The sequence below is a fragment of the Stegostoma tigrinum genome, chromosome 29, assembly GCF_030684315.1.
Source record: "Stegostoma tigrinum isolate sSteTig4 chromosome 29, sSteTig4.hap1, whole genome shotgun sequence".
Taxonomy (NCBI): domain Eukaryota; kingdom Metazoa; phylum Chordata; class Chondrichthyes; order Orectolobiformes; family Stegostomatidae; genus Stegostoma; species Stegostoma tigrinum.
In genome coordinates, this window is record NC_081382.1 from 15460023 (window position 1) to 15473608 (window position 13586).

Here is a 13586-nt window from a genome sequence, read left to right on the forward strand (position 1 = left end):
CTGCTGTATGATTCTATGGTTTTATGAGTGGTGCTTGGCTCATGTTGACTGTGGGGGAAGATAGGTTTGAGGGGATGAGTGATAATGCAGAGGTGTAATAGTTAGTCAGATCACTGAACAGGTTTTTATCTTCTAATGGTTCCTGGGTAACTAGTAATCTTTCAGTGAGTCATAACCCTCCGAATTCTCTGACGTCAGGGGCTTTTTCTGAGGGTTCCTGACCTAGGGGAATTGTCCAATAGAAGTTTCCATTTCCTGGTCACCTTCCTTGGAGTCAGCTGGACAGTGATGTCCAAATGGTACTGACATATAACTCCCATCGACATGACTCTAATGACTGTCTGGCCATTGCAATATCAGGGCCATTGTATTGTTAAAAGGTGAGAGGGTTTTTCTTGCCAATATTACACATTATGGACTTAAGTTTAACATAGCACACACCTTACGGACAGTGAAGCAAGAAGTGACTTGCAGACAAATTGTTACAATATCATCCACATCACAAAAACTCATTAGTCATTGGTATTTTAAATCAACTTATTCAAATGTGACACCCCTCTGGATGCAAACCCAGGCCTTTAGGCTCAGGCATAAGGACAATGCCACTGCACCACAAGATCCTAGCTAATGAATTATATGCCAAGTCTACAACACAGAAAGAGGCAATTTGGCCCAATTGGTTTTTGCTGTTATTTACATTTCACACCAGACTGCATCATCGGGATCTATCAATAGCTATGGCTTTTCCCAGATGATCACTCCCAGTACCATGTGGTATTTAACATCTCTCCTAGTGTGTGTACTAGGTTGCAGAAACATTGACGTAGAAAAATAGAAAATAGGAACAGGGTCAGCTATTCAGCCCTTCGAGCTTGCTTTACAATTCAAAAAGATCATGGCTGATCATCCAACTTAATCCCACCTTCCCTTGAGCTGATCCTGATCCCTTTAGCTTTCAGTACTAAACCTAACTCCTCCAAAATATTTAATGTTTTGGCTTCAAATACTTTCTGCGACACTGAATTCCATAGGCTCACCATTAACTTCTCCTCATCTCAGTTCTAAATAACTTACCTCAATCTTTAGATTGTGACCTCTGGTTTGGACTGTCTGGTCACCAGGAACATCCAACCTACCTGCACTTACCCTGTCTGGCCCTGTTAGAATTTTACAGCTTTCAATGAGATTCTCCCCTCAGTCTTCTAAAATTCAGTGAGTATAGTTCTAACTGGCCCAATCTCTCTTCATACGTAGCCCTAGCATTCCAGGAATCAGTCTGGTAAAACTTTGTTGCACTCTTGCCATAGCCAAAACACCTGTCCTCAGATAAGGAATCCAAAACTGAATATCATATTCCGGGTTGTGGTCTCACTAATGCCCTATACAATTGTACGGTATCTCAATCTTGTACTGGAATCCTCTGGCTTTGAAGCTCTTGAGTGAGGTAGTTTGTAGCCAATCAAACTTGGGAATCCCCAAATCTTTTTATCTCCAACATATTTTACCACTTATGTGAAACTGTTCAAAGAAAATGGAACAACATCATTTTTATTTAATGGCATTTCACAATCCTACAGGCTCAAAGATGATTACAGAGGGTCGGAAACCTAAAAACCAAGGCAAGACAGAACTAGCGAGTGGAAGACTTTTTTTATTGACTAGTGGGACATGGGGGTTGCTGGCTGGCCCAGAACTTTTTCCCCTTCCCCAGCTGCACTTGAGGAGGAGTGTGAGGCTAAATGAGCTTCCAGGGGTTGGGAAAGAAGAGGCCATTAAGAAATTTGAAGTAGGAACACGGATTTTTAAGGTAAAGGGAGCAGCCACAATATTTAGCCAGGAATCTGATGAATTGCAGGGTACAATTTCAAGAAATGATAAAATACTCTATCATTCAGTAATTTCCAATTCAATTCATGTGAATTTAAGCAAAGGACCATTCAGCCATCTTCTGAGCTTGACTCATTAACTCCCATGGTTGTGTTGCAACAGAAGAGCCAATTTTCTCATGGATTAAACTGCACAAACATACTGCATCTATAATAGAGGTATTAGGTGTGGGAGCAAGGAGGTTAGTTTGAAATGATACACAACATCAAATTGGCATCAACTAGAATGTTGCATCCAATTCTGGGCACCATATTTCAGGAAGCAAGTAAAGGGACTCGACACAGTACAAAAGAATTTTACAATAGTTCTTGGGTTGAGGAATGCATTAGAAATTGGAACAGTTTTTCTCAGAGACGACAAGGGTGAGAAGAGACCTGATCAAAAGTGTGTGAAATCATGTGAGGTATGGACAGAATAATGAGGGAGAAATTGTTCCCATTTGTGAAAGAGTCAAGAACAAGAGGGCACAGATTTAAAACAACAAATCAAAGAGGCAAAAGTGATAGAGGAACAACTTTTTCATGTGACGGGTGGTTAAAATCTGGAATGTTCTGTCTGAGAATGTGGTTGAGGCAGATGGAATTGAGGTACTCAAAAATGACGAGAACAGTTATTTGAATAGAAACAGAATGCAAGGCTATGAGGAGGAGTCGGAGAATGGTATTGAACAAGATAGCCAATGAAGAGTTGCACAGACGTGTTGGGGCAAATGGCCTCCTGCAATTTGTCAATTTAGATTAGATTAGATTAGATTAGATTAGATTCCCTACAGTGTGGAACAGGCCCTTCAGCCCAACAAGTCCACACCGCCCCTTGGAGCATCCCACCCAGACCCCCTATAACCCACACACCCCTGAACACTAAGGGAAATTTAGCATGGCCGATCCACCTAGGCTGCACATCTTTGGACTGTGGGAGGAAACCGGAGCACCCGGAGGAAACCCACGCAGACACAGGGAGAATGTGCAAACTCCACACAGGCAGTTACCCGAGGCTGGAATCGAACCTGGGTCCCTGGCGCTGTGAGGCTGCAGTGCTAACCACTGAGCCACCGTGCCGCCCTAAATATAAAGCTCTTTCTTTTACTCATTCACTGGATGAGGGCATCACTGCTAGACAGCATTTATTGCCCATACCTAATTGACCAGAAGGCAGTAAAGAGTCAACCACATTGTTGTGGGTGAGGGATCATATGTACGCCAGACCGGGTAAGGACATTTGTGAACCAGATGGGTTTTTCCAACAATGACAATGGATTTATGGTCTTCATTAGATTCTTAATTCCAGATATTTTATTGAATTCAAATTTCACCATCTGCTGTGGCAGGATTCAAACCTGGGTCCCCAGAACATTGTCTGGGTATCTGGATTAACAGTGCAGCAATAATACCACTAGGCCACCACCTCCCATGAAAACATCTTGTATATATTGCATCAGGCTAATTTGTTTAAGTGTATTCTGGACATTGGTCATTCTGTATAGATGATTTGATTAATACAATCTGTTACTAAATGCACAACCTAAAACCGGGAGTAGAAACAGCCTGCAAAATTTCAAAACAATCTGCAAAACTGGTTGTCATGTGACCTTGGCTGTCCTGGTGCATTATGGGTATTGTTATTCCATTCAACAAGGCAAAAAGTACAAGTCCCATGATGCCTTTCTCAGCATAAAAAATGAAAATGAAAGCAGTTAAGGCAAAAGTGCAAATTGTTCTGAAGGACAACTTACAGACAGTTTCAACATTAAATCACTGAACATAAGGTAATTGATGTATTTTCTCCAGACCTTTGCACTGTGCGATGCCTTGATTCATATTATTGTCCTAACTGGTGTAAAGATGATGAGATGGTGAAATCATTTTAACAATTTGTTATTTTTGTGACATTCCTGAATAATAGACTGTGTGCCATGAGGGGGAGGGAGAAATTGATGCGTTTATTTATCCCGGTGTTTATTTTTATCGCCTTGACACCTTTCACATGAACTGAGCAGCTGGTGATTTTCATCTTGCGGTAGTATTCTGGTGATTGGCACTTGGATATGACAATTCTGAGGCTACACTTGAAGTGTAAGGCCTCTGAAGGTATCCAGTAACTAATCTGTATGATTCATCAAACTCCTAATTATCTATATATGTGACACAGGTTTCTCATTCCCTTCAGTGTGTCTTGGAAGAGAAGCACTGCTTTTTTAGTATTGGCTCCAGGTTTGATGGGTGTAACAAGCTTTGATCTAACCAAGGGAGACCGTACAAACCGGCTTACCCTTAAATTGGCATGTCTACTTTGGAAACAGCCTGTTTTGTGCAATGGACCTACCACATTAAAGCAATAATGACAGGCGTACAACCACGAGGCAGACATTGATTACAAAATTCAATATTGAGGTTTTTTAAAAGAAGCACACCACACCTTTACTTTCCTTCATTTAGCCAGTGTTTATTTCTAACCAATACATAACAGGGAGGAGACATTATTTATCCATAAGAAATAATTATTTCCAGAGGAACAAATATACAGTACACCAGACAGATGTTTGTTGTGTAAAGTCAGAGCACCAACATAATATATGCAGCGGAAAAAAAACATAAAATGTCTGTGGTAAGTGCCCAACACAGTGCATTGTGAGTATGTGTTAGTGGAGTTGATTCCACTAATTTACCAGTGCTTTCTGCACACCATAATGGTATTGAAGTACAGCACCAATGGTCATCTTTGATCCATTGTAAAGCTGCTCACACTTGCTCTAATCACCTGTTGTACAAGAGCAGCTCCTTGAGTTTCAATGTCAGCTTCTGCTCACTTGTCCTGACAACGGTTTGTTGCATCTGAATTGATGCTGGGGTAAAGCAGCTAAAGTTTGTTTGTCAGGAACAGTGACTGCATACAACAGATAAACAGAATTAGCATTTCTTTCAAAACATTCACAACAAGGATCTTTTGATACACTTTGCCATTGCTGTGCGGGATACAGGATATAAAGAAATGTTGTAAAATGCAGTTGACTTAAATAGATGGTCAGCTTTTCATGAGTCATGACATTATCTACAATTGATACTAAGGAACGTAAAATGTTTTCAAAATGCTGTTGTATTTGAATATATTTTCTGCAAGAGGAGTTTTTATTTTCTATAGTATTTTGATAGTTCATAAAAATGTTTAATCAAGTCTGAAGTAAGAGGCATTTTCTTTTTCATCTGGGGACTCAATGGTGTGTCCAGCCAGACATTACTGAAAGGATGTTCCAATCAGGCCACCTCAAATGCTACAATTTGTTTCAACAAATATGCAAACTTCTGGGTCTGACATAACATTGATTTCAGATGGGATTCCTGCACAATTATGGAAGTTTTGTTATATCAACAATAAATATGAGCTTTGGTTTGTGTATAGTCCTGCCATGTGGATAGTTAGCATGGAAACTCAACAACAATCAAATATTTCCCACTCAGAATCAATATTTAAGACATGCATTTTGATTGGATTTTCATTTTTGCTATACCCACTGAACATCAGTTCATAATTTTTAAGCAGTGAAATTGTGTTTACGAGCTTTTTTCCTTTTGAGGGCATTAGTCTGGAAACGTTTCTAGAGGAATGGAGGCTCCAATGCAAAAAGAAGTCACAACAATGGCAAGGGTATTCATTTCACAGACACATTTGTTGTGCTACATTTGATACCTGCATGTGGTTAGATGTTCTGTACTTCAAAATTAGACATCTACATGAGCACAGTGTCCATATCATGTAGGTTTGATATCCTATCACACCATTAAGGTAATAAAATGGCTGTAACAACTGAATTGTAAAGTTGTAAAAATAACTTAGATGATAAAGTGTAAATATAAATTAAAAACGGATGACATTCTTAATAAATAACTCTACTATTTACATCTTTATATATTGCTAGGAAATTTAAATTAAACTAAATTAAAAGCAGCTAGTTTACAGGCATGAGGTACAGCAAAGGATATGATATTACAGTAGACTGTTACATTTATAACATTTTTTCAGCACTTCATTTGATTATTGTTTTCATGGCTTCCATAAGGTGCCCAACAGATAACTAGCATGAATAATAAATACCAGGTTTGTTCACAATGGCAGTTACCATATGAAAAAAAATCCCCTTTCAAAGAAATCACAGCTTGACTTGCAATATGCAGACAGGTAAATGTTCGATCAGATACCAGGACTTCATGCACTCTTCTGGAAGATTGAAATGTCTGAACAGATAATGTGGAAACTTTGCAAATGAGTTCACCCCATTTAACTATGAGGGAAACTGCTCTACAATATATTACTGTGGCCAGTTCACTTAAAAGAAAAATAGCCAGCTTCCCATCAATAGATGTGACTTGGGACTTTTAAAAAATGACAGGTATTCTGTATTTAAACGGAATTTATCTGCCTCCCATGACTGAAATATTTCAACGTTAAAAGCAGCAATATTTCGGTATGCTGTTAAGTAACAACACAAAAAAGCAAATGTTGGTTAACTATCATAATACACATTTTGTAGATTATACAAAACAAAATAATTGTGATTAATTAGCGAAAGCCAAGGGTCTTCCCAACAAGCCTCACTGTCATATAAAATGCTTGAATGCAGGTGTAAGATTTAATTATTTTTATGCCAAACTCAGCAACTTCTTCCAAATTTGATTCCTACATCTGATTGTCCCTTTTTAATGGCTGCTATTATGGCTAAACTAATCACCTTTTTTTTCTTTTTTTTAAAAAAAGCATGAGTTATTATGTATGCAAAGCAATATTCTTCTTTAAAAATTGAATCATAAACAAAAAAAATACCTGTCTGACCTTAGCAGCTTTTCAAAAAAAAACACCGATGTAGACTTTTGTATATGACTGTACAGAAAATTCAAATGCAGTTACTGAGCACAGTATAAAATACTGATTAAATATAATTAAGTAAAAGTTTATAACAGAGGTACAAGTAAACACATTTAAACACTTAAACAATTGAATGCCAAAACCTTTTTTTTCTTCTTTTTCTCTATCTGGAGCTAATACTATGCACAAAAATCAACAAGACATTACAATGCAACTGTACACCGAAATCCTACAGAAAACTATAGATTTTTATTTTGCCTAAGCACTAACATTGTGGTAGCTTTTCTTATCAATCTCGGTCCATGCAGTTTGCATAACCTTGTCTGTCAGGGGTTTGCAGCATGAAATCACTTGTAGAACACAGGTAAACCCTATAAGAACCGACAGTTACAACCAGGTGAATTGGAAGAGAGAAGGGAGGTAGCTTGGCCTCTTTTAAAGTTCCTTTGAAATTGGCATGTTCCACCTTTTTTTAATATAAACATACTTCAACCAGCCAAAAGTATGAACCACTTGCTGAGGTTCTTCCCATCGGATTTTATAGGTAAATACTGTTTTTAGGAGAATTTAGATGCAAACCAGCAAAAATGTAAAAACATGGGTTAGTGATGCGGGGTGTGTGCACAGTTTTTTTTACAGAATTTGCGCAAAGCTCTTTCTGTAAAATAAAGCCAATGTCAGTAATCTTACAGGCAAGCACACGTTCAGAAGAAAATCAAGAAGTGCATCATTCTCCCGAGGCGCTTTCCTGCAAGAATTTAATGATGTACACATTCCTCAATTTACATTTATACTATCACCTTTAATGAGTCAGGTCTTGAAATTAACCTTGTGTGAATATTAGCTGAACACATCTGTGCAAAATTTCTGTTCACTGTTTTAAACAAGGTTCGAACCAACTTAAAGATGTTAAAATAATTTTGTATGCCTGCTTTAAGTATTTTTATACTAATATTCACATTGTAATCTCAAGTCCTTAGTTTTATTTGAGTCAAATTGGAGGTGTTTTGCTCTATATATTCTATCTGTTAGGTTATTTGCTAATGAATTAAGTCTACAATTTTTACATTATTGCAAGGAAATTATGAGTACCATATGGATTGTTGTATAGTGCTCTTTAGGTAGGGTTCATTTTTATTTGGAAACCAATAGTGGATGAAATTGGCATGAGTATATTGGCTGCCAACATTCCTCTATGTATAATGTCAAAAGGCTGTCTGCCAGTATTACTTAGACCTTTTGACTTCAAAACCAAAGGCTTCCGATTTCTGGAGTTAATTTATAACATAGCATTGAAACCTATTCATCCCAAAAGGCTATAAAGGCTTGAGTTTGCTTGATATTTAAATATTCAGGTGAGTTGTGGCTCTTTTATTTCTGTAAGTAAATGGGCAAATGAATTTCTCATCAATGCTTTCTGCAGTCATAAAAAAAAATCCTATCCAGCTATGACGGTACTGTAGCTGGTTAAAGAGACCCAAATGCATAGCAGTATAAGAGAAAATGAAATGTTGGAAAAAACAGTCTTCTTATGGTTGTCCTTAATTCTGGCAGAATGATTACAATCTGACTGTCCTTAATCACTTCCTACAGGCAGCCAAATAACTTTACAAGACTTCCCAACAGGAAAAAGTATGCAACTTCTCCAAAACTCAAATAAACCAAATGTATAGAATGTCAGTCATGATAGCAACAGATCAGTACATTCTTGATTTTAAAAAAATCGCTGAACCTAAGGCCTGAAGGGGAGCTGTGACTGCAGATAAACCACAACATTGTAACATTTGATATAATGCTTGCTAAATGTGTATAAACAGTAAATTTACTTTGTATTCCATTATGCACAAGAGAATCTGTCTTTGTTTATACCGATAGACTTCAATTCCTTTCATAATCAAATATAGAGTCAGATCGTTTTGACAAGGGTTATATCCAACCTAACTTCTACAACTCTGATATATGCATCTAATAATGTGGAAAAACATAAACACAATTTAGGAATATTAAATGCTGAGGGAGCGGAAAAGGCAAGTCACATCTCCTGACGGAGGAGAACAGCTGATTTTGTATGTTAGAAGCATGTTTCAGAGATGTTTTACACTTTTGAGCAATTTTGTAAGCTAGTGGCAAAGAATTTAGCACTGTCGGTAAATTAATGGTGTCACCAACTGAACTGAGTATTATAACAGTAATTACGCCTAACACTAAGCAATAATCACCTTAAATCACAAATCTATTCTCCTCCTGGGTTCTCCCTCACAAATCTAGTTTTGATCTGCCTCGATTCCTTATTGAAGATGGTGCAACCACTTGGTTGTTGTTGTGTTCTATGCTGACAATTTGCCTCTTTCCTTCAACCTGTGTGTATCATGTATCAATTGTTGATATAATCACTTTGCAAAGTGTGCTCGGTAATTGGACATGGTGAACATAGGACACTATTATGATTATTGCCAACATGTGACACTTTTTACGAACTGACTATTGTTTCATCTGTTTGTCCCTCTCCTTGGTTTTATTGAAATGGATGATGCACAAAAGCTGCACGCTTTTACAACTCCACTCCCATATTTCGAACATAGAGTCACTGTTAAGTTTAATATAAATCTGATGAAAAGCATGCACACAGGCATACTCTCACTCATCACAAGATCAATACCGATGAAGAAGGCCATGCCTGTTCCTACAATTACGTCAAAACAATAGCAGCGTCCAGTGCTTATCTTTTTTAAACAGTTGTTTTAACATTGACTGTTGTAAGTATTTGTATGTGAGTTCCTAAAGCTCAGATCTCATGCATTTTCGTGGAAACTCTGTGTACACCTGCTAGGCTGGCAAAGTCCTACATCCAGTCATTGTGTTTCTTAGTTGCCAACTTTGGTGAATCTGGCTTTGTGCTTAGCTTGCTTCTGCAACCAGTTTATGGAGTACACCACATTACCAAGGATGCTAAAACTGTTTTCATTACTTCCATGCTCTCCCCTCCCATCTCCTACCCTTGCCCTGAAGTGCATTTGGCATGGCAGTTGCTTTCTGTGCATAAAATTGACCTTGCCACGCCTACATTTGCCTTTCACTGGTTTGAAACTCTGCTCATTTGAGACCATATTCACTGAAGAGGGTCTTTGGAATGACTATGCGCAGGTTTATCTTCCCTGACATGTGGCAGATCCTTTTGGCTGGCACGGTTTTCAATGAAAATCACAAGAGATGAAATCAAAGGGTTTTAAAAGGAGGCTGAAGTTTTGCTTAAGGCAGACAGACCGCAGTTTGGGTTTGGTGATACCTGTTCTTACATTGTAAGTAGGTCAGTTGTCCAGTAACAGCAGCGGCAGCCATGATAACGGCTGTTTCTTTTCAGAACATTTGCATTAATTTTTTTTCCTTCTATTTATTTGTTTTAATCCTTCCATGCGCAATTGCTTTTTTTTTCCTGCTATATGTGGATTGTTCACTTTCTTTTGTTTTATTTTGTCTAATGTTTGTCAAGTTTGGAGTTGGAGGGAATTGTATTTCGAACTGTGTTTTTTTTTGAAAAAAATCAAATAGACATCATTTGTTTTAGGGTTGGGATGTGCAGCCAGAAAAGACCACACAAGCAAGTCTGAAACATGCTGTTTTTTTTTCGGAGTTGGGAGGGTGCTTGTTCATTCAATGTGTCGTTTGTGTCTTTATTGTTTTTTTTCTCTCTCACTCCAGTCTTCAGACAGAAGGCAGACTGTTAGAGTTGTGTGTGTGTGTGTGTGTGTGTGTGTGTGTGTGTGTGTGTGTTAGTTATCTGGTCAGAGAGGTTTTCTCTCATAAGCAGCAAGGAGTGTGTGGCTCTTCTAGTCTGCCCTCAGCTGTGTTCCGCTCCTGGTTCCTCCTGGTTAACGGTGGCTGTGATAGAAGCGTTGTTGTCTCACTTTGCCGTGCTCCTGAGCTGTGGGGTCTCGACAAGCACAATCTCCATGAAGTTCACAAGACATCGGAAAGGGTATGACCTGCAAGGCATAGGATTCTATTAAAGATGGGTGCACAACATGAGAGGGTCAGCTGAGATTAACAAAAAAAGATAAAATAACATGTCAGGCTGCCAACACCATGTTCTCTGCTCCACTATTTATTCAACCACAGGAGTGCATTGAAAATAGAATGGTACATTAAACTCAGTGACACATCTTATTCCATTATCAAGCATTGTCAGGTAACACTCCACCTTCACCCAGACAGCATCAGTTTAAAACAGAGTTGAGATCATCAATCATGGATTGCGTGGCGATTGTGTCCCATGATATAGACTTTGCGCATTCATATGTCATCCATTACACATTTCCTGAATGACACACATCACATTGGCAATGGAAATAATGAACACACTTTTTAAAAGTATTTCCTTGATTACAAGGTGTTTTAGAGTGTCTCAAGAGGTAACACAGTGTGGAGCTGAAGGAACACAGAAGGCCAGGCAGCGTCAGAAGAACGGGAAAGTTGATGCTTCGAGCCAGGGCCTCTCTTCTGAAGAAAGGTCCTGACCCGAAACATCAACTTTCCCGATCCTCAGATGCTGCCTGGCCTGCTGTCTTCCTTCAGCTCCACACTGTGTTATCTCTGACTCTAGCAACTGCAAGCATCATCTTGTTATGTTAGTGTGTCTCAAGGCTATGTGAGCAGCACTACTGAATTGCAAGTTTGTTCCTTCTTTCTCATGGCAGGGGTGTGGGAGATATTTGTTTACACTTGGGAAGCAGATATCTGTCTCACTGCAAGTTATATTTTCAAATCCAAACACTGAAAACATGGCCAAAACAATAATGTTCCAAAAATCATTAGGGGCACATGGAATAGTCAGGGTATATGTGAGCTGACAAAGAATTAATAGAAGATGGAGTTCATTGCTTGTCACTATCAAGCAATCATGATATATTCACTGATAACATATGGAACTGGAGGGGAACAAAACATACTTTTAGTAACAAGCTTAAAAAAACGTCACTCAACAAAACCTCCAGGAAATGTAGGCTCATACTTTATTCCTTGTGTCATTATTAAGTGAGGATTGGTTAGGTCAGTTGGCTGGACAGTTGGTTTGTAATTTAGAATGTGGCCAACGGCACAGGTTCAATTGCCACACTGACTGAGGGCAACATAAAGGTTCCACCTTCTCAACCTCACCCCTCATGTAAGCCTAGGTGACCCTCAGGTTAGACCACTGCAAGTTGTCTCTTATGAGAGAACAGCCCTCTGGGGCTATAACAATATTACCTTATACTGAAGCATCAACACATATTTAAAATTCTTAACTTCAATATTATCTACTTGCTCATGAAATGAGTGCGAAAACTAAGATTTTGGTTTCACTGTTGCGCAATGTAGTGAATTTAAATTCAGTTTCTCTTTTGTAAATCTTTATATTGTTGGAAGTCTTGTATGGGGAACATGCCACAGCCTGGTAAAAGTGATTGCCACAAAGATTGTGAATGTTTCCATCCCAAACTGTTGCTGTAATAAGCAGGAATGTCAATATTTCTTGTTCAGCTTCACCAAAACGCTGGCCATTTGAAGGTTCTGTCAAGAGCATCTCTTAAAAATCAGTGGCCAAAGTGTACATTTGATTTAAACAAAAATATATTTACTAACTGGGAAATACTATTTACTAAGAAATAACTTTATTCTCTGGATGTGGACATTTTGTGTGAATTTTCTCTTGGAATTTCCAATGCGTGTCAGTACAGTATAGGTGTTATTTTCTGCTGCTGTACAAACTTATGTTTGGAAAACCATGGGGAAGTGCATGCCTTAATTTTGCTATGTCCTGCCAGTAGGTCAGGCTCCCTGCCAGAAATGCGGTGCCAGAAATTTACCCCTTCTATATACATCATCTAAATCTTTTGCAGTTGCCTGTTGTTTAGCTTGGAAGGTTTGTTCATATTTATCAATTTGGATTGAAAAAAAAGACGTCAGAGAGCAATGCTTCCAAACAGCGAAGTTCATGTGCGAACACTAAATGTGCTCATGTACAAACTGATATTTTATATTGTCATACAGATGTTAACCCATTTCAGATAAAACTGCATGGGGTGAATGAAAACCTCTGCTGTGCTGAGAGGAAACAGAAGATGAAAAGATTCATTGCAAAGTTTAAAATATATCTTTTTGATGTAGAGACGAATCCAGCTTTTATTGACCCGGCCATTCTCCTTAATTGCTATAAATAAAAGCTTTAACAACTCAGCATGTTCATTACAGAACTGCATTAGTCTAATTTAAAACAGGGTTTCTATTTGTTTTATGGTATTTTACTAAATTAAAACAGTGTATGTTATTACAAATTATTCTTGAAATGGCGTTGAACTTGAGATGATGAATTTGTGAGCTGTTGGACTTAGTCTTTTTTTAAATCTGCTTCCACAGTTTCATAATGAGGCTCTATTGGGAAGTGGGCAACCAGCATCCTCCAAAAGATGCGGAAAGCTGCCTCATGTTTCACTTGGAGAACTGCTGTCAGTGTACACGATGTGAGCAGTCTGCTGGGACACTGAATATTGTATCACTCACTTTCACAAAAGGAGCTACTGGAAAGTAATCTGTGCAATTCGGCAGGGGGAGGGGAAGAAAGAACAAACAGGACTTTGAAAGTAGTCAGGTTCAGCAAGTCTCTTTTATTTCTACACTAAACTTAATTTTGGTTAGCCGAACATCACTCTGGCCGTTGAAGGTCTGAAGTTTTCACTTAATTGTGCAAACATTAATCCCGGAACAGAGTGATTAAATTCAACAGATCAAGAGGCAGAGGTGTTTAGTCCATCACCTAGTGTTTAGGGGGATACTCCTCATTAATGTGTCACTTTACAAGTGTGTAA

The 13586-nt window shown here is 38.4% G+C and overlaps 1 protein-coding gene across 3 annotated transcripts in view; it reads right to left on the bottom strand.

Moving 5' to 3' along the window:
• Nucleotides 1-4318: 4318 nt before the first annotated feature.
• The window catches only part of LOC125465534 (pappalysin-1-like), a 316341-nt gene continuing 307073 nt past the window's right edge, over nucleotides 4319-13586 (bottom strand). For all 3 annotated transcript variants that reach the window (XM_048559167.2, XM_048559166.2, XM_048559165.2), the window contains one exon: nucleotides 4319-10727. In XM_048559167.2, the coding sequence (XP_048415124.2) occupies nucleotides 10614-10727 (114 nt within the window). In that variant the 3' untranslated portion in view covers nucleotides 4319-10613. The remainder of the gene's footprint in view (nucleotides 10728-13586) is intronic.